At 42.0% G+C, this 22880-nt stretch overlaps 1 protein-coding gene across 1 annotated transcript in view; it reads right to left on the bottom strand.

Moving 5' to 3' along the window:
- The window catches only part of st (scarlet), a 580386-nt gene that overhangs the window by 148523 nt on the left and 408983 nt on the right, over positions 1–22880 (bottom strand). The window contains exons 5-6 of the mRNA XM_067141853.2: positions 14938–15108; positions 5671–5909 (exon numbers count right to left, since the gene is read on the bottom strand). Coding sequence (XP_066997954.2) covers positions 5671–5909; positions 14938–15108 — 410 coding nt within the window. The remainder of the gene's footprint in view (positions 1–5670; positions 5910–14937; positions 15109–22880) is intronic.

Below are 22880 nucleotides of genomic sequence, written 5' to 3'. Positions count from 1 at the left end.
ATCCGCGAACTCCACATCCTCGACTCCGATGTCATTTCCATATTCAGCATGTCGCAACTTGGTCCCTAATATTTGGACCACATGCGTAGGATTAATTTTCTTCATGTTATCACTGCACTGTACACAGTTTACGCAGAGACAAATACGTACTGCAGCTATACCACTGAGGCAACTGGAGCACTGGTTAGTGCAGCTACACTATGCCACCGTCTAGTGGCGCTAGCAGACAAGTGCGGAGTTTTATATGGAAATGAAGCACACCACTGTTTTGTTTATGATTGCTTGTTATTCTAAGCATGGTTTCGTGCGGTTCCGAGCGTTTGGGGACAAAGGTTTCTCTTGTCAGTAGAAGCATCGCCCTCTACTATGACTGCGCTAATACGCCTTCTCATTCGCCCGGTCACACATGTAAACGAGCGAACACGGCGTAGTTACAAGTTCAGGCGCTTGGAGCGCTGAGAAGCTGGCATTAGTCTGCTTGACGAGACACGCTTGGTGATCATTGCTAAGGGTGCTGGTGTAATTTGAGCCAGTGTTTACCTTGTTCGGATTGTTTCGTTGGTCTTGAACCGTTTTAATGTTTATGTAAATAATATTATTTACTACTGTGTTCCTTAATGTAAGATGGAAAGCAGATCGGCAAGTGGAATTTGGTTTCATGAATTTACTTTCAATGAGTAACGTTATAAATGGCTAAATGTTACTTCAAAACAGAATTTCTCGTCGAATTTCAATTCAAGATCATCGAAAAGATATGTTTGCCACACCGAATAAATCCACACTTTCACGCTACGTAGGAGATATAAACTGCGAGACTGGAATAACACACTTTAGCAGAAAGTCAGTGCGTAAATGAAGCAGAGAGATTGTGATTGTTGGTAGTCCACCGAACAGTAGATGTTGTATGACAAGAAACTCGACACCTTCTTTCAACAGAAAAACGCTTCATTCCATGTTGAGCTAATAAAAACTACTGAAGATGACTGTCATGCAAGCGAAAGTAGAAATCGAATTACCCTGCTCAATAACATTTTCTGTTTTATAATTTCTGCTGTGACTACAAACTAAAGATTACAACAGCATTTTTCTTCTTTAAGAGGCACTTAGGTACAGAGATACATACTTTAACTCTCAAAACAATAAAGGAAGTCGAAGCTTGCGGTTTTTTCGTGTTGCGCATTGTGAGTGACAATCATAAGACTAATGTTAGCAGGATAAGAAGAATGTCTTCTTCAAAACACATTAAACCAAAGATCTGTCATCCTGTTGATAGTTAAATGCCTCTTGTTGCTTTCGACAAATGGCACATTCTGGAAAGTAAGAAATTCCTCACTAAAAAAAAAATCTATGTTTGATGTTTCCCAGGATACAAAAGGTGATTTTATCAAGAAAATGTATCAGATACAATCAAATGAAACTGTGTAACAGGTTAATTTTTTCTTACACGCAAAAACATCGAGCCGTCTAAGTTTAAGAAAATGAATATGCTGCGCCCGAAAGATAATTTCGCGAATGAAGTAGTAACAGCCCTGTAATATTTGAAAGACCATTCGTATACAGATATGCAAGATTTTTAATGCAGGTACCATTGTCAAATACAAGTTATCGATAAAAAATTAATTCGACATACGTGTCAGTAGCACAAACGTAGCAACATTGTAGCGGCACAAGATGCTTGATTCTTTTGACAAGACCAAGGTGTCCAACAGTGCTAATGGACTTCATTTATAAAAGAGATTAAAACAGCAGGCCTCAGTACCCATCTGATTTGCCACTGTGGATTTTGAAAGTTATTAACGAATTTTTATTGAAAGCACAACCATTTGTGCCTAAAAATACTCTTGCATCTATGAGTGACTATTTAGAGCCTGTGTTGCGTGATTTTCCTCACTTCAGTTGTCCTGAAATCGGACATTCATAGTTATTGAGTGAAGTTATTTGCGAGTGTGCTATTCCTGTATTCTTAAATACTATAGCCACATAAATAACAGAGATCTTTGAAAGATTTGAACGCGACAACGCGAAACACTTAAACAGAAAAGTGTGAGAATATAATTTTCTATAGGCTAGTATTTACTATCTACCGTTAACATTATTTTGTACAGCTTCTCCGCTGCGGAGGGGTACGTTCTTCACTGAATTTCTTTATTAAGGTGTAAGGTGTGATTCAAATATGTTTTTTGAGTGATTGGCTATACATTTGAACAGAAATATACTAAACACTTAACGTGTGCTGTAATGAACAATCGTGTTTCAATGCCAGCGAAGCAGCGCTCGGTGGTAGAAATGGGAACTAGGCCCATATCGCTCATATTGCTGTATTGGGAAGGCGTATTAGCGCAGTCATAGTAGAGGGCGATGGTAGAAGGGACGAGAATAAAGTGAAGTTGTTGACCTTGAGAGGTCAGACCGTGTACTAGGAAGGACAACCTCTCACTAGAAGAGGCTGGAATGAAGTGAAGCTATTCACCTAGAGAGGTCAGACTATGAACCTCTCACTGGAAGTGGTGATAAAAAGTGGGCAGGAGTGGTTCTCCACAATACCAGGCTATTACATTTTCTCTGTATTCCTTAGGACTGTACTAGATGTGAGTGATCGCCGGGTAAGGTGGACGTCATTAAAGCCAGTCATCCGTCCTTTCTGTCCACTTCATATACGGTGCCCTTCGGTAAGGATTTGTATAATAATAATAATGTTATTTGCTTTACGTCCCACTAATTACTATTACGGTTTTCGGAGACGCCGAGGTGCCGGATTTTAGTCCCGCAGGAGTTCTTTTACGTGCCAATAAATCTACCGGCACGAGGTTGACGTACTTGAACACCTTCAAATACCACCGGACGGAGCCAGGATCGAGCCTGCCAAGTTGGGGTCAGAAGGCCAGCGCCTCAACCGTCTAAGTCACTCAGCCCGGCGGAAGGATTTTTAGATTGGGATGATGGCTGATATATACATATAGTTCACCTCCAATGGGGGAGTGCCTGAAAAGGGCTCCGCCAACTCAGGACTAAAATACAGATGTACTTTTACGGAAATGTTGAAAACTGGGAGTGTGGAGACAAGCTGCTGGACTAAGCGGTATGTTCCGAGATGTTAGTAGAGAGATGACGTGGAATGACAGCAGTAGACGAATATGCTGGAATGGTCATTTTTTGAAGTAAGAAAATTCATAATATGAACATGGAAAAAATGAAATGGCGTATGACTTTTATTGCCGGGATGTGTCCAAGGGCTTCGGCTCGCCAGGTGTAGTCTTTTGATTTGACGTCCTTAGGCGACCTGCGCGTCGTAGTGAGGATGAAATGTTGATGAAGACGACACATACACCCAATCTACGTGCCAGAGGAATTAACCAATTATGGTTACAATTCCTGACCTTGCCGGGAATCGAAGCCGGGATCCCTGTGACCAAAGGCCAGCACGCTAACCGTTTAGCCATGGGGCCGGACATAATACGAAGATAAAGATGGAACTGAAGAGGACAGATTGGGACAAATATTACTTTATAGGAAGAGGGATTAGGGATTGGAATAATTTACCAAGAGAGGTATTCGATAAATTTCCAACTTATTTGAATTAATGTAATAAAAGTGTAGGCAAACAACTGATAGGTAGTCTGCCACCTGGGCGACAGCCCTAAGTGCAGTCAATGGTGATTGGTTCATCGTACGCCTGTTTGGAACCCTTCTTTGTGGAAATCGTTCAGTGTACATCTCCGCAGCTGCACAAGCATTCTGTCCTACTTCCCCGTGAATGAAAATCATCTACAAATATTTCCTCGATGTGAGCTGTACCATGCCTAAGTGGCATGTGTTCACTAGCAACACACTAGTCACGTCCGGCTTGAAGATATTATTATGTCACAAGTAGCTCCTCCCATCCCGTTCGCTCAATGTTGCCACATTATATTTGCTACCATTCAAGTGATAATTTTTTTTATTTTTTACTGCTAAACGCATCGAGATACAAGACAAATAACCAACCAGCATTTGTTATGACTTTCCTAGGTGTTTGTAAACTCCACCATCTTGCGTTTCGAGCCATTAACCCTTTAAATAACTAAATTCATTGTGATATTATACCGTAACGGTGCAAGCTACAAACCTGAAACTTGCAATATTTTGATCCTCTTTCCAAGATCTGTTACTAAATTTGGTGCAACAGTTACCTTCCACCGTACATTGAGGCACATACTTTTATCACTAAATATGAGAATCAATACGCAGTGTCCAAGCGGCAACTTTTGTTCATTCATTCAACGCATCTTCTGAAATTAAATTGTAATTCCTATATAGGTTCAGGAGTGTCAATCAGTATTAGGCTAGTCACGGGTGTTCCTTTAAATATGAGAAACTAACAAGGATATTCAGTTAATAATATTTATGATATTATGTTTTAATTGAAAAGCGAAGTTCAAATGTTCGCGCACGCCATGGCTTGTAAGCTGACCCTAAAATCCGCCAAAATGTTCACAATCCACTAAACGCAAATTTTCTTAAAAACTAGTTGTGTTAAAAATACAATGGAAATTCTCTTGAGTTTGTCACTGGTTATTAGAGATGTTCGAGGACCTTTCGATTGTTTACTTTCCAAATGGCATCTAGTAGTCGAGGAAAATTAGAATTCTCTAGAACAGGGCCTCTCACGGTGCATGCGCCAGTGCACTGCACGGCGCAAGGCGCAGGAGACGACTTCACTAGGTTGACCACAGTGCAAATCCCAACTCCTCTTTCCCTACATCTGTTTCAGCCGTTCGGCCTGTCTCCGCCTTGTTCACCTTCCCCGCTGATTCTTCCATCACCGCGAAATGTTTATGTGAGGTGAGTGGAGACACTCAGTTGTATGGGACAATGTTACCGGTGTTAAAAACCCTTCTTTCAGTTTGGTTTGAGCACACAATTTATCTTCTCTAGCTCTTCTTTTCCTTTTACTTTGCAATTATACCAGTGATATCTGGAACAAGGGATCGGCTGACAGCAATTCCGAGAGCGTTCTTTAAATTAAAATCAGAAATACTCGCACGCCATCTAGTTTTCGTACAAGTCAAAACAGAAAAGAAAAGCTTTCACATATGCATGTGGAACCAAACACAGATAATCTTAGCTAATTCTCGATGCAGCTTAGGAAAATCTTCCTCCGACAAATTCTCGTAGAATTCGAGCAAAGCTTTTGCATTGAAAAATCTTTTTGATGATCACGTAATTATTGTCTCACAGACTAAGCATTTGGCTTTATCCTCACGACTGAGAAAAAATATGAAAGTTCCCAGTTCGATTCGAATGGATTTTCGGAAATCTTTGCTTTCCTCGAAACAGGTTGCTCCATTATTATGTTGTTGTCTTGCGCGTATCTATTTCGCTGATAAGCAAACCATCTACCAACGATCGCCTCGTTACTCTCACCACACTACACCATAAGAGTTAAGCCGAGTTGAGCCTAGTCGAGTCGGACCGATGCACAGTGCACGGAGCCTCTGCGCCTCGGTTTGCACGTGTGAGACTTTTGGCGTTTGAGAGGTCCTGCTCTAGAGGATAGTGAGCCGTCGAGAGCAAGGCAATGGTTGAAACACTTCCAAGGGGGAGATATTCTTTATGTTCACTGTCCTTTTGTGTTTAATGTAATTGCTGTGTTGCACTTATCAACTAGTTAAATAGAGTATTAATGTAAACCTTTCAAAAAAGTTGATTGCGTCAGCAGTTGTCCCTATGAAGGCTATCCGGCCGTCAGCAACTAGTACCAACTGATGAAACATGTTGAAAAGCTCTGAAGATGGCTGGTGGATAGTGCAGAGAATTGTCTTCCCGTTGGATGCCATAAACTTCATAATCTGCAGGATCATCTGCGCCGAGTAGGAATCGAGCCCTGTGGTAGGCTCATCGCAGAACAATAGTGGAGGATCCGTCAGCAGCTAAAACAGGTGACAACAACTGTGTAAGTAAAGGTTACGTAATTATCTTGAGATATCATACGGACAAGTTGAAAGAAATTCATGATTACATAGTTTCCTATCGGTTTCCCAGACTGCTATCTAATTGTTCTAATTCATCACTCTTCAGAAATTAGTTTATAGACATTGTTAATATTTCTCAATTTTCTATTTTTTTCATCCGAATTCTTCACAACGATTAAAATAGGAATAAAATGCCACGGTTGAAAAAAGTAGGGCTTTAAGTCATTACTAGAAATGTGTCACGATCATTGGTCCTTAGGTCCGAATGGTAAAGTGGGCATGAAAAGTAAAAATTCCAAAATCATTCGACTATTTTTATTACGCAATCGAGCAGATTGATTATCAAGATATTTACAGTATGCCGAGCGATGTGACAGTGCATTTAGGGTTGCGTAGCTGTGAGTTTGCAAGCGGGGGATGGCGGGTTCGAATCCCACCCTCGGCAGTCCTGAAGAAGTTTTTCCGGGGGTTTTCATATTCATGCAGCTGATGTACCTTAACTAAGGCCAAAGCCGCTACATTCTCCCCATCCTCGCGTCGCCGAAAACCTTCAATGTGCGACGTTAAACCACTACCAGAAAATAATCATGTTTACAGTATGGTATTATGATAGCACAACATCTAAAAGGTTCGGTGAATGATACCATAACACAAAGAAATGCCCAACTACTTAAGATGGCGTCGCGAGAATCACCATTGTCCTACTACACAGGATGGCGTCGGGGAAGGGCATCTAGCCGTAAAAGAGAGGTTAGGGCCCTCCATGAGGTTAAGCTTGCTCTCGTACGTGAATCCACATTGCCCAACTACTTAACATGGCATCGCAAGAATCCCCATTGCCCTACTACTCAAGATGGCGTCGGGAAGGGCATCTAGCTGTAAAAGTGAGGTTAGGCCCCTCCAAGGGGACGAGCTCCTCCATGAGGTTAGGCTTGCTCTCTTACTTGAATACACATTGCCCAACTACTTAAGATGGCGTCGCGAGAATTCCCATTGCCCTACTACTCAAGATAGTGTCGGGAAGGGCATCTAGCTCTAAAAGTGGGTATAGGCCCCTCCAAGATGGCGAGCCCCTCCATGAGTTTAGGCTTGCTCTCTTACGCGAATCCACATTGTCCAACTACTTAAGATGGCGTCGCGAGAATCCCCATTGCCCTACTACTCAAGATAGCGTCAGGAAGGGCATCTAGCTGTAAATTGAGATTAGGACCTCCAGGATGGCGACTGTTGGCGTCGGGAAGGGCATCTACCCGTAAAACTGAGGTTAGGCTGCTCAAGGTGGGGACTGTAAGGTAAGGCTTGCTCTCTTCAAAATCCGGCGGGGACAGTATGTACGTATGCTAGGGGTCAATGACATTGCCATGGGTTAATGACTCCGCATAAAAAATTCTGACGGTTCCTCGTTTTAGAACCCACCTTGCCATTCTACTACTATTAAATATGCAAGTTTGCCACATCCCAGTCAACTTGCAGTAAAAAAGAAAAAACACTTGCGTGGGATTTGAACCTTCGAGCACCGTCCGTTATCACAACTCCGACCACGTCCCTGCCAAGTGAGCTATTGTGAGGCTAAACGTGCAGCGCGCAGTTGCCAGCCGAAACAATACCCGTTCCTGGTCGGTGTGTCACCTCCTATTGTATGGTGCATATTCTTCGAATCTGTGCTAGTTTTACGGGTTCATTCTGCGTACTCACATTAAATTCTTAGTGGCGCTCACGAGTCCTATTTTTTTAGCTCGTAAACACACATCTCGTTATATTACCACGGTTTAGCGATAAGGACCGATGTATTTCAGAACTGTAGTAAACGTGGCGTCCGCCTCTGTGGTGTAGTGGTTAGTGTGATTAGCTGCCACCCCCGGAGGCCCGGGTTCGATTCCCGGCTCTGCCACGAAATTTGAAAAGTGGTACGAGGGCTGGAACGGGGTCCACTCAGCCTCGGGAGGTCAACTGAGTAGAGGTGGGTTCGATTCCCACCTCAGCCATCCTGGAAGTGGTTTTCCGTGGTTTCCCACTTCTCCTCCAGGCAAATGCCGGGATGGTACCTAACTTAAGGCCACGGCCGCTTCCTTCCCTCTTCCTTGTCTATCCCGTCCAATCTTCCCATCCCCCACCAAGGCCCCTGTTCAGTATAGCAGGTGAGGCCGCCTGGGCGAGGTACTGATCATTCTCCCCAGTTGTATCCCCCGATCCAATGTCTGAAGCTCCAGGACACTGCCCTTGAGGCGGTAGAGGTGGGATCCCTCGCTAAGTCCGAAGAAAAAGCCAACCCTGGACAATAAACAGATTAAGAAAGAAAGAAAGAAAGTAAACGTGGCGCGGTGAAAAAAACTAAATCGCAAAGGGCTGGTGAACCACCGGGTACATTCTGGAGCGTGAACTCAACGGTATAGTTGTACTAATGAAATATTTGTTCAGGTCTCAATGTTTGTAGGATGGCTATGATACACGAGCGCGCTGGATTGCGTTTTTCCAAAAGAAAAAAATAGTAAGGGATGGGTGGGTCAACCGGTACGTGAAGACAATAGAAACCTATCCAACTTCGAATATCATGAGTAAAAATGTGTACTTGCTACCGTTAAGAAGCGCCATCAGTAAGGATGTACGCATCTGTAGCGTAACTGTTAAGTGTTCTTAGCTGCTGTCCTCAGGGACCTGGGTTCCATTCCCGGCACTGTCAGAAATTTAAGAATGGTAGGAGGGCGGTACCTCTGTGGTGTAGTGGTTAGCGTGATTAGCTGCCACCTCCGGAGGCCCGGGTTCGATTCCCGGCTCTGCCACGAAATTTGAAAAGTGGTACGAGGGCTGGAACGGGGTCCACTCAGCCTCGGGAGGTCAATTGAGTAGAGGTGGGTTCGATTCCCACCTCAGCCATCCTGGAAGTGGTTTTCCGTGGTTTCCCACTTCTCCTAACTTAAGGCCACGGCCGCTTCCTTCCCTCTTCCTTGCCTATCCCTTCCACTCTTCCCATCCCTCCACAAGGCCCCTGTTCAGCATAGCAGGTGAGGCCGCCTGGGCGAGGTACTGGTCATACTCCCCAGTTGTATCCCCGAGCAAGAGTCTGAAGCTCCAGGACACTGCCCTTGAGGCGGTAGAGGTGGGATCCCTCGCTAAGTCCGAGGGAAAAACCGAACCTGGAGGGTAAACAGATGATGATGATGATGATGAGGAGGGCGGTATATGATTGAAATACTACACGCAGCTCATCTCCATTGGGAATGTGCCTGAAAAGAGCTGCACCACCTGGGAATGAGGACATCAGTAAGAACGTGAGGCTGTAAGTTTTACCGAGAGGAACAGTCCTGTACTGCTGGGGTGATCACTGTAAGTACCTAGGTGTTAATATAAGGCAATACCTTCCTTGGGGTCCGCCTCTGTGGTGTAGCGCTTAGAGTGATTAGCTGCCACCCCAGGAAGCTCGGGTTCGATTCCCGGCTGTGTCACGATATTTCAACAGTGGTACGAGGGCTGGAACGGGGTTTACTCAGCCTCGGGAGGTCGACTGAGTAGAGGAGGGTTCGATTCCCACCTGAGCCATCCTCGAATTGGCTTTTCTCCAGGCAAATGCTGGGATGGTACCTAATTTAAGACCACAGTCGCTTCTTTACCTATTCCTTGCCTATCCTTTACAATCTCCCCCCCCCACAAGGCCCCTCTTCAGCATACCAGGTGAGGCGACCTGGAAGATGTACTGGTCCTCCACCTCAGTTGTATCCCCGACCAAATGTCTCCCGCACTAGGATACTGCCCTTGAGGCAGTAGAAAGGGGATTCTTGCTGAGTCCGAGGGAATGCCAACGATGGAGGGTAAACGGAATAAATAAATAAATAAATAAATAAATAAATAAATAAATAAATAAATAAATAAATAAAAATCCTCTCTGGGGTAACCACATTAACGAGGTTGTACTTTTTTTTTGCTATTGGCTTTACGTCGCACCGGCACAGATATGTCTTATGGCGACGATGGGACAGGAAAGAGCTAGGACTGGGAAGGAAGCGGCCGTGGCCTTAATTAAGGTACAGCCCCAGCATTTGCCTGGTGTGAAAATGGGAACCCACGGAAAACCATCTTCAGGGCTGCCGACAGTGGGGTTCGAACCTACTATCTCCCGAATACTGCATACTGGCCGCACTTAAGCGACTGCAGCTATCGAGCTCGGTAGGTTGTAAATCAAGGTTACAGATCTCTACATATGGTTATGAGGGCATTTAAGTGTTGTAACAATAACCATAATCATAATGTTATTTGCTTTACGTCCCACTAACTATTTTTTCGGTTTTAGGAGACGCCGGGGTGCCAGAATTTAGTCTCGCAGGAGTTCTTTTACGTGCCAGTAAATCTACCGATACGAGGCTGACGTATTTGAGAACCTTCAAATACCACCGGACTGAGACAGGATCGAACCTGCCAAGTTGAGGTCAGAGGGCCAGCGCCTCAACCGTCTGAGCCACTCAGCCCGGCATTTAAGGGTTGTATCAAGAATATACAAGAGAGGGCGTATAAATCTCTCATAAAACCCCAGTTACCGTATGGTTTCAGTGTATGTGACGCACACCAGGATACTTGATAGAGAACTGGGAAAGATCCAGAGTAAAGCAGGTTGATTTGTTCTGGGTGATTTCCGACAAAAGAGTAGCGTTACGAAAATTTCCCAAAGTTTCGGCAGGGAAGACTTGGAAGAAAGGAGACGAACTGCTTGACTAAGTGGGATGTTCCAAGTTGTCAGCGGAGAGATGGCATGGAATGTCAAATACGTTTGAATGGTGATTTGAAAAGTAGGAAAGATCACAATATGAAGATAAGGTTGGAATTAAATAGGACAAATAGGGGCAAATATTCGTTTATAGGAAGAGGAGTTAGGGATTGGAATGATTTCATTCTTTCTTAATCTGTTTACCCTCCAGGGTCGGTTTTTCCTCGGACTCAGCGAGGGATCCCACCTCTTTCGCCTCAAGGGTAGTGTCCTGGAACTTGAGACAATGGGTCGGAAGGATAAAACTGGGAGGAGGACCAGTACCTCGCCCAGGCGGCCTCACCTGCTATGCTCGTGTCCTCATCCCGAGGTGGTGCAGCTTTTCAGGCACACCCCCATTGGAGGTGAGCTGCATGTACCATTTCAACCACATACCAGCCCTCCTGCCATTCTTAAAATTCTGGCAGTACCGGGAATCGAACCCGGGCCCCGGAGGACGGCAGCTAATAACACTAACCGTTACGCTGCGGAGGCGGACAACCTGCTATGCTGAACAGGGGCCTTGTGGAGGAATGGGAAGATGGGAAGGGACAGGCAAGGAAGAGGGAAGGAAGCGGCAATGGCCTTAAGTTATGTACCATCCTGGCATTTACCTGGAGGAGAAGTGAGAATTCACGGAAAATCACTTCGAGAATGGCTGAGATGGGAATGAAACCTACCTCTACTCAGTTGACCTCCCGAGGCTGAGTGGACCCCGTTCAGGCCCTCGTATACTATTAAAATTTCGTGGCATAGCCGGGAATCGAACCCGGGCCTCCAGGGGTGGCAGCTAATCATACTAACCACTACACTACAGAGGCTGACTTGGAATAATTTACCAAGAGAAATGTTCAATAAATTTACAATTTACTTGCAATTATTTAGGAAAAGACTTGGTAAACAAGAGATACAGAATCTGCCACTTGGGCGACTGCCCTAAATGCAGATCAGTGATGATTGATTGATTGATTGATTGATTGATTGATTGATTGATTGATTGATTGATTGATTGATTGATTGAACTTCTGTCTAGAAAATGTGGGTTGGAAAGGAAACAGTTTAGACTGAATTATATGTTGCTGAACTGGGAAATACACATAAACATGGATTAATGGAGATGTGTTCAAATAGGTTCGTTAGTTGGCCAGTGTATGCGTCATTTCTGGCATCAACATTCTCTACTTCAGACCGTTCATATGGAGTAAGCTTGGTTATGTAATGAATAAGGCTCGGAAGTTCATGCCCTACAAAACTAAGAAATATGCATGCAAATATGCTCTTCAAAACTTGAAATTATGACAATAAATATGCACTATTAAAATGAAAAAATGAGAGTAGACAAGTCAGGTCAGTATTGATAATAATAAACTTACATTTATTCCTTGGAGGTTGAAGCAGAAATGGTCCCACTGTCAATGCTGAGCAGTTCACAACGATCACTTTGCACAAGAAGAACATCGTCTGTTGTCTCGCAAACCACTTTTGTAATGTGAAAAACTTCTTTCCACATCACAAGATGTTATTGGAGCATATTTAAATGATAACTGCTCCACAGAAAGAGGCAAGTCTCTTGGTGTGACAGACGATTTTCCTAAGAGAATGTCTCGAATATTGCACAACTGTTTATTACCAGGATTTTTTGAAGTTACACAGTTTAATTTTTCTTTCACTTTTTGTCCTGTACTACCAGGAGCAGAATTTAGATTGGATATAGTTTTTTTTTTAAACAGTAAGTATTTCCTTTATGGGAGATCCTACAGCTTCCAGTGACGTTATGGTGGTTGGAAAAAACATAAAAATGGGCATTTATAAAAACAAGATTCTCTTCTAACTCAGTGCCTCACAGAATATTTTGCACTGTTTGTATTGATGCAGCTTCATTCGAGTCCAATGAATTAACAACCTCTTTGAATATTTCTATGTGCTGAGCATAATACAAAGCTGCATCCAGCCATGTTCCCCATCGTGTTAAAACTGGCTCAGAAGGAAGTGGGATATGGGGTGCTGTTGATCTAAAAAACTTGACTCTTGAAGGAGATTTAACAAAAAAATTCTTTGAACAGGCCACAAATCTGTCTGCCAATGGGAAAGAATTGCGTATTGTCTCAGCAATGCGGTTAAGAGCATGTACCAAATAAGGTATATGAATTAAGTCAGGAAAATGCCTTTCAGTGTTTGTCCTGATTTTACCATATAGGCCTAAGTACCTGCATCGGTAACAAATAAATGTAGCCGTCGTATTTGATTCCAGATGGCCACACTAATTTCAATGAGTCCATCACACACTGCGTTACAGTTACATTGTTAGCGGCCAGCAACTCACACACATTAATAAGGTATGGTATCGTCTTTTGTTCCTTATTTAAGGCGTCCACAGTTACATTAGCAATAAATCGGCCCTCAGAATCGGTGGTTTCATCAATGGGCAACCACACAAACTGATCCGCTAATTCAATTTGTAAATTTGACAATACGTTATTGTAACAACGTCCTACGTAAGTCTTACGCAATGTACTTGCTTCAGGCACATGTTGTCGAGTGTATTTGGAAAGAAAATGTTTTAATATGGGGTTATTAATTTTATACAAGGGAATATCAGCAGCTCAAAGTGCTTGGCACAAGTCGTGAGAAAATTCACTAATCCTACTTCCTATACATGCCTTCGCTGGCAGGACCTAGTGTTTACAGTGCACTATGTCTTCTGGTATGGGCTAGAGCAATTTTGTTAGTTTCATAGATCTGTCTCTGTCTTATCCTTGGCTTTGACAATATGAAAGTGACTGAGGTATGAGCGATGCTAATAATGCCAACCCTTATGCAGCCAGCCCTTGCTATGAATGGTGTGAAAATGTTGCTCATAGGGTCAGTTGGTGCATGCATTTCAGTGGGCTTGGCAGACTGATATGTAATAGCAACTCTGGCTCGGTGAGGAAAGCAACGGGAAACTACCTCACTCCTCATTTCCCTAGTACGCTTCAGTGATGCCTAGGCCATCTATGACAGCTGATGGCAGAGCTGTTGAGGGTCCCACCAGCGGAATCGCTGACGTACTGAACATGCATACATACTTCCTGTCTGTCTGTTAGGTCATCAGCCCAGAGGCTGGTTGGATCCTCAAATAGCACCACCAAAGGTTATGCGGTTATAAGGAAACCGCAAAAACCAATGGCAGCACCAAAATGAGGCGTACTAGATAAGACGAGGAGTGAGGTAGTTTGCCATTGCTTTCCTCAATGGGTCAGAAAGTGCTATTACAGCACGACTGACCCTATGAGCAACACCTTTCATAACACTCAGATGCACTAGTCGTGCTCTGAATGTCATTACTCAGCACCACCCATACCCCAGCAGCTTCCACATTGTCACAGCCATGGATGAGACTGGGACTTCGGTGAAAGCTACACTTTACTCTGGCCTGTGCCAAGAGATGGATACAAAAGTACTGTATCCATCAAGAAATGGCAGCAGGCATACATACTTCCTATACACTCTAATAGTTGTTTTGTAACAGGTTCTTTATTTGCGAGTTTGCTATTTAAATTATCCTTATGTTTTGCTGTGTTTATGTGTTGTTGAATTATTTTCTCACTCCCTATAGTTTTCTCACACGCTCCAGAGAACGGTACCCTATTATCTGTAGTTTTAAGTCACCTGAAGACTCCTTCTCTAAATTAGTTACGGTAATTTAAAACTCGAAGTTGCTCTTATTTTCGGCATTTAAAGAACTTTTTAATGGACACTTTATACGTGAAACATAGTTTGGTCACAAGCAGTTCACAACACCGTTACACGACTCAATGGACAGCCAGTCGACAGCTAAGCACATAAACGTGAGGGTAGATAATGAAACAGGGGATTCACTGCGTGACATCATAACTCCTCACTACATGACAAGTTGCGTCATCACGCGTAACATTACTGCCAACATCAACCAGATGAAAAAAGCTGATTAAAAATACTGTAATAACCATTCAACTGATTAAAATATGCCATATAGGCGCTAAAATAATTAAAACATGATGCATTTATCAAAATCACGAAAATATACAGTTACATGCACTATAAAAGCATGTTCAAATGACTGAAAATTCCATAATTCGTGCACATAATGTATAAGCATACATTTTAACCCCTAAAAAGCATGCAAATGCATGAACTTCCGAGCCCTAGTTATGAAATATGTTCTTGTACGTGTCGGAAAGTCGCCGACACCAATTTTAAACACGTGAATGTCATTGAAAAGAAGCCTACCTCCGTGCCGAATGCGAGCCTCTTCTTCTCGCCACCAGAGAGCACCTTGCCTTCCCCAGTAGTCCCTATACGAGTGTCCGCTCTGTTGGCCAGGCCAAGTCTCTTCATCAGGTCCTCCACGATTAAACGTCGTTTGGCAGAAGGCGTTCTGCGATCGAATTTCAGTTGTGCCTGAAAAGAGAGGTACTGTTTTCGTATTTGGTAGCGAAACATCTGTTCGTGGTATTAGAGATGAACTATTACTGCAGGTGGTCTTGAATTTCTCCTTTAACTTGGTGAATGGGACAGTATGACACTAGAATTAGTTATGAGATGAGGGAGCGAGTTGGCTGCTCCATGCGGGTCGTGCTGCTGTGAGCTTGTTTTCGAGGGCATATTGTAGTCCGAAGTCAACGAAATTAATATTTCTTGTTTTTTTTGTCTGAGATAAATTGCCTAAATCTTCCTGAACAAAAAATATACACTTTTATTATTATTATTATTATTATTATTATTATTATTATTATTATTATCCTTAAATTGTACATGTACAATCTAGTGGTGGTAGTTGGAGAAAGTGCAAGCCCCACATACATGGAAGTGCCTCCACCCCCATTACATAAACTCTACATATGTACAGAAAATTTCAAATGTAGAGGGGAATCGGGTAATATGGAATACCATTTACTTTTGGCAGTATAAATTCTTACCGAAATCAGTTATGAAATATAAATACATATGGTTTGAAAATTCAAATAATTAGCCAAGATTCTCTATATTTTTAAACTGTAAATTGTTAATGTCTTCACGTCAAAATTATTTCTTTCAAAAAGTTGCACTTTGTGGGTAATACGGAATAGTCGGCTAATATGGAATAGTAGGGTAAATGATATGTAAATTAAAATACATACATACATACATTATCATTATAGACTGTTATGCCTTTCAGCGTTCAGTCTGCAAGCCTCTGAGAATTTAATAAACGTCGCCACAATTCTCGATTTGCAACTAGTGTTGTGGCCTCATTTAGTTCTATACCTCTTATCTTGAAATCGTTAGAAACAGAGTCTAACCATCGTCGTCTTGGTCTCCCTCTACTTCTCTTACCCTCCATAACAGAGTCCATTATTCTCCTAGGTAACCTATCCTCCTCCATTCGCCTCACATGACCCCACCACCGAAGCCGGTTTATGCGTACCGCTTCATCCATCGAGTTCATTCCTAAATTAGCCTTTATCTCCTCATTCCGAGTTCCCTCCTGCCATTGTTCCCACCTGTTTGTACCAGCAATCATTCTTGCTACTTTCATGTCTGTTACTTCTAACTTATGAATAAGATATCCTGAGTCCACCCAGCTTTCGCTCCCATAAAGCAAAGTTGGTCTGAAAACAGACCGATGTAAAGATAGTTTTGTCTGGGAGCTGACTTCCTTCTTACAGAATACTGCTGATCGCAACTGCGAGCTCACTGCATTAGCTTTACTACACCTTGATTCAATCTCACTTACTATATTACCATCCTGGGAAAACACACAACCTAAATACTTGAAATTATCGACCTGTTCTAGCTTTGTATCACCAATCTGACATTCAATTCTGTTGGATTTCTTACCTACTGACATCAACTTAGTCTTCGAGAGGCTAATTTTCATACCATACTCATTGCACCTATTTTCAAGTTCCAAGATATTAGACTGCAGGCTTTCGGCACAGTCTGCCATTAAGACCAAGTCGTCAGCATAGGCCAGGCTGCTTACTACATTTCCACTTAACTGAATCCCTCCCTGCCATTTTATACCTTTCAGCATATGATCCATGTAAACTACAAACAGCAAAGGTGAAAGATTACAGCCTTGTCTAACTCCTGTAAGTACCCTGAACCAAGAACTCATTCTACCATCAATTCTCACTGAAGCCCAATTGTCAACATAAATGCCTTTGATTGATTTTAATAATCTACCTTTAATTCCATAGTCCCCCAGTATAGCGAACATCTTTTCCCTCGGTACCCTGTCATATGCTTTCTCTAGATCTACGAAACATAAATACAACTGCCTATTCCTCTCGTAGCATTTTTCAATTACCTGGCGCATACTGAAAATCTGATCCTGACAGCCTCTCTGTGGTCTGAAACCACACTGGTTTTCATCCAACTTCCTCTCAACGACTGATCGCACCCTCCCTTCCAAGATGCCTGTGAATACTTTGCCTGGTATACTAATCAATGAGATACCTCGATAGTTGTTGCAATCCTTCCTGTTCCCTTGCTTATAGATAGGTGAAATTACTGCTTTTGTCCAATCTGAAGGTACCTTACCAACAGTCCACGCTAATTTTACTACTCTATGAAGCCATTTCATCCCTGCCTTCCCACTATACTTCACCATTTCAGGTCTAATTTCATCTATTCCTGCTGCCTTCAATAAATTCTTTCAGTTATATTTAAGGAACGTTCTTACAGGTGGACGTACAGAAATTTTAAAAAATCGAAAGAATAAAATTGGTAATTAACTTAAATGATAATCTGTATACACTAATTATTCAGTTTTCTTTTTACAGTCACTTGTTCATTCAGTGACAAACGTCACAGATGCAGAAACTGAGATCTATAGGTAGTTAAATGTTATAATATACCAGGATTAATGCAATTAATTTTAATTAATTTTAAACCTCATTTTACTTTGAAACTAAAACAGTATTCCATATATCCCGACACACCATGTTTGAATTAAAGGATTCGTCATGCCATTAACTTTGCACAACAAGGAAGTTACACTGGTGTAGCAATATAAGCAACTCTTGTACAATATGTAACATTGTATTTCCCAGGACTAAACTCAGTGTTGGTAATTAATACAAGCTTTAAAAGAATTACCTGCAAAAACTTTTCAAGTATGAAAAACAAATATTCTTGCTCCACGCACTAACCTCACTCACGAGCATGTCGAAACTGAACATTTACCGTAATTCGACGAGTTTCCACCTGAGAGGTGTACCTTACAGGCAAGATATTGTGGTATTCCATATTACCCGATTCTCCTCTACACATTTACGCTCCGAACACTGTACTCTTAGAATAATAATTAGCTTGGTTTATGCTATGCATATTAGAGGAAGAAGACCAAGTATTATCAGATTTCCACCACTAAACTGTGTTTAAATGGAGTGAGTGCCTTTTTAAATCCATAATGCCACTCACTACTGCAAGTTGTCGAAGGTGTACATAGTGCACGTGTAAATGGTTATAGTGCTAATAATGGTGTAAGTAGTGGTGGTAATATTTTAGTTACTGAATCTATGTTGTCTAGGTTCATTAAATTAATTGATATTGCAAGTCATTACGAACTCTGTACCGGTATTACTTTAAAAAAGTGATTTTCTTATAACGGTATTTTTACTACAAATGTTCCTTTTTTCAATTGCTACTGGTACTAGGCAGCTGAAATTTCGTGTGCTAAATTTATAGTACTTCGTATTGTATATGGTAACTGGTAGCACTGTTAAGATAATTAAAACGAATATTATGAGATAAATAATTATTTTTCCTGAAATACTTTCATATTGTTGAATAGTGTTCTCATTAACATTTATTTATTTATTTATTTATTTAATTTATTTATTTATTCATTCATTCATTCATTCAAATAGACATAATAAGTGTAATTAATTGATTTTGCTCAAGTTGGTATACATGGGTATTGGGAATATGTAGGAGAAGCTTCAGTCCTTGAACTTACATAGGTTTTGAGGAAAGTTACATAAATTACTTCTCACCCCCCGCCCCCCGCCCCCCGCTCTTGGTAAACACATTTCATCTGTGATGCCAGAAAAATATGTAAAAAGAAATAGATATTAACGATGGCTCTTACTACCCCATGGCGTTATAGCTCTGATGAGCACTGGCCTACCAACGGACTGTTTCTCAGTCTGAATGCCTGCAGTTTGCAAGGTGACGCGTGGTCAGCGTAACGAAACCTGTCAGCCGTTATTCTTGGCTTTATAGACCAGAGCCGCTATCTCATCGTCATATAGCTCCTCGCGAGTTCATCGACCAATGGCTCTTTTTAAGTATTATTTCCATAGTATGCAGAAGTAGTGTAAAATTACCAGAGTGGTGGGTCATGAAATCGAAATCCTTTGGACGAGTGGAAGGTAAAGGTTTCTACTATCTGTAACCTCGGCACTAAGTGGGCTAGAATGGTTAGCTCTATGTCTCACCATTACCACACACATACTCTAGGAATTAACCTGGTTCTCGTTTTTGGTGTAGGCTGAGTAAACCTCTGGGTCAGGTACACCTAGGGTGACTAGACGTCCTCATTTATCCGGACATGTCCTCCTTTTTAGATCACTGTCTAGGGTCCGGCTGGATTATTAAAAAAAGCGAAATGTCTCCATATTTTAGTGATATACATATTTTGGGGCAATCTGTTATACTACTTTGTTTTTACAGGTGTTCTTCATTACGCGTCGGTATCATCGTTATCGTATCGATATAAAGAATTGTGGTAACGGACTTAAGGTACATGGCATTAGTTCTTAACTGCATGTAAGTCACCTAATATATTAGTTCCATTTTTTTAAAAACAGATAAGGTGAAGCCTACTTAAGGCATTTACATCCATTGATGTCCGCATTTCATGCATATATCATGTAAATAAAAGAGGGAAGAAAATTCTATTCTTGAAATAATGGAAATCCTGGATACCGTTTGTCAGGTCCTTCAACACAACATGCAAGTGAAGTTCATTTGCCTCAAAGTTAAAGAGAAGTTAAAAAGTTGAAGTAAGTGTTTACATGCAGAAACAGTAGCGGCACTAAGAAGCTCGGGGCCCCCTCGTTTCCTGGTAAGGAACGTTACACGTTTATTTCGTAGTACACGGTTGTATATTATTACAATGAGCAGCAACAACGATAATACTTATAATAATAATAATAATAATAATAATAATAATAATAATAATAATAATAATAATAATAATAATAATAATAATAATAATAATAATAATAATTTATACAATTTAGTTGTAAAATCCGAAGGAAGTAAAATAGTCCTCCTCTGTGGTTTAGTGGTTAGTGTGATTAACTGCCATCCATGGAGGCCCGGGTTGGATTCCCGGATCTGCCACGAAATTTGAAAAGTGGTACGAGGGCTGGAACGGGATCCACTCAGCCTCGGGAGGTCAACTGAGTAGAGATGGGTTCGATTCCCACCTCAGCCATCTTGGAAGTGGTTTTCTGTGGTTTCCCACTTCTCCTCCAGGTAAATGCCGGGATGGTGCCTAACTTCAGGCCACGGCCGCTTCCTTCCCTCTTCCTTGTCTATCCGTTCCAATCTTCCCATCCCTGGTCATCCTCTCCAGTTGTATCCCGACCCAGAGTCTGAAGCTCCAGGACACTGCCGTTGAGGCGGTAGAGGTGGGATCTCTCGCTGAGTCCGAGGGAAAAACCGACCCTGGAGGGTAAACAGATAAAGCAGAAGAAAAAGAAGACTTCTTCTTGTGGGGACAATTTAAGAACGCCGTTTACACTCAAGTGCCAGGAAACCCCGACCAGCTCCGGCAACTCATCACGGATGCCTGCCGAACAATTACACCTGGAATGTTTCAGCGCGCAAGAGATCTATTGGACACCGGACCCAAATGTGCAGAAACCAAACGGTCATCACATCGAGTATTTGCTGCGATAAAACATTGTCGGGGCAATTGTGTTCCTATTATTTCTTCTCTGTATGTGTCCACCTGCTAACTAATCGGCACTTCTTAGGGCCACAAACACATCCATTCACATACAATGTGCATGAAAGCGGGTATTGAAATTACACTGCGTGCGGTACGTTTTAAACAAATATTTCATGAATTTGCAAGCCCGCTCCGAAACGTCTTTACCAACTACTTTACGGTTGCGTACGACACACTGGGTAGCTTATAGCAAGTATTAGGTTTACTGCAGTCACAAAATCAATTCAGTTGTTCGCCGGCGTGTCAGGTTCATATTATGTAGAAGGCACACGCATGTCTTCCAGTGTTAAATACGAGTATAACATTATGGCGTCCTATCATGGTGAGGCGGTAAATAACAAGATAACCTGTTGTGTTTTCTGAGCATACCGGCAGGGCATATATTTTCAGGACGGAATGTATATTGTGGGTTGCATAAAACTACATTGGAAGGGGCGGTTGAATCACGCTGTATATAGTATATGTTCAAAACATACTATCGCACTTGGGCAAAGCTGCGCTAGTGTTTGCTCATCCCAGTAGGCAGATAACAAAGGTGCGAGAAGCGTACACGTCAGAGGACCAAGTGCAGTCATCACATGAGTTTCATATATATATATATTGCAAGTTGCTTTACGTCGCACCGACACAGATAGGGCTTATAGCGACGATGGGACAGGAAAGGGCTAGGAGTAGGAAGGAAGCGGCCGTGGCCTTAATTAAGGTACAGCCACAACATTTGCCTGGTGTGAAAATGGGAAAACACGGAAAACCAACTTCACGGCTGCCGACAGTGTGGTTCGAACCCACTATCTGTTGTTAGATATAAGAAGCTCTCTTGACCCAGAGAGAGTCAATGATATTTTGTTGATATGCCGCTTGTTCGCAGCTGGAAATATTATTTAATTTTTTTTATTCGATAGAAATACATTATTTAATGAGGGAATTACATTTAGGTTTGAAATATTGAGAACATCCCATTTTTTTTACTAGAGGTTTACGTCACCGGGCGAGTTGGCCGTGCGCGTAGAGGCGCGCGGCTGTGAGCTTGCATCCGGGAGATAGTAGGTTCGAATCCCACTATCGGCAGCCCTGAAAATGGTTTTCCGTGGTTTCCCATTTTCACACCAGGCAAATGCTGGGGCTGTACCTTAATTAAGGCCACGGCCGCTTCCTTCCAACTCCTATCCCATCGTCGCCATAAGACCTATCTGTGTCGGTGCGACGTAAAGCCCCTAGCAAAAAAAAAGAGGTTTACGTCGCACCGACACAGATAGGTCTTATGGCGACGATGGGACAGGATAGACCTAGGAGTTGGAAGGAAGCGGCCGTGGCTTTAATTAAGGTACAGCCCCAGCATTTGCCCGGTGTGAAAATGGGAAACCACGGAAAACCATCTGCAGGGCTGCCGACAGTGGGATTCGAACACACTATCTCCCGGATGCAAGCTCACAGCCGCGCGCTTCTACGCGCACGGCCAACTCAGCCGGTCATCCAATATTTAACTTTTACTGATGGAACAACTGAAATGTAAATGAATCTAAAACACTTAATATAAGAATAGAATTTGTAACACAACCAACATAAATTTGTTATTTAATTTTCTAGCTTTCATTCGTTATTTTTACATAGGCCTACATTAATTTTCATTTCGAACCAAAGAAATAGTTTAATTTTACATTTACAGAACGAGAGGCTGCGCGGTTTGGGTCACGTAGCTGTCAGATTGTATTCGGAAGATAGTGGGTTCGAACCCCACTGTCGGCAGCCCTGAAGATGGTTTTCTGTGGTTTTCCATTTTCTCACCAGGCAAATACTGGGGGCTGTACCTTAATTAAGGCCACGATTTACTCCTTCCCACTCCTATCCCTTTCCTATCCCATCATCGCCATAAAACCTATCTGTGTCAGTGCGACGTAGAACAAATTGTAAAAAAAAGACATATCAATGTTATTTTTGACCCCAAGACATAATTTGATAAATTCAGTTCGATCTAGTGTACAAGAAAAAAAGATACGTATTATATATATTTGAAAAGTTGCAACGGCAAACAAAATATAAGGAATTGAAATAAATGGAAGAAACACAATTCAATATTTTATTTCGTTGTTCGTAGTTCATATTCATATATTACTTTAGTTTATCAGAATGTATGATTTACAATGAAAATTATATTTAATGTTGTTCACAAGATAAAAATTACCTATTTAATTTTCATTGGCTCAGTGTTCGCAATACGAAGATG

This window comes from Anabrus simplex, chromosome 2 (genome assembly GCF_040414725.1).
Source record: "Anabrus simplex isolate iqAnaSimp1 chromosome 2, ASM4041472v1, whole genome shotgun sequence".
Lineage (NCBI taxonomy): Eukaryota > Metazoa > Arthropoda > Insecta > Orthoptera > Tettigoniidae > Anabrus > Anabrus simplex.
This window is presented reverse-complemented; position numbering and strand designations above follow the sequence as displayed.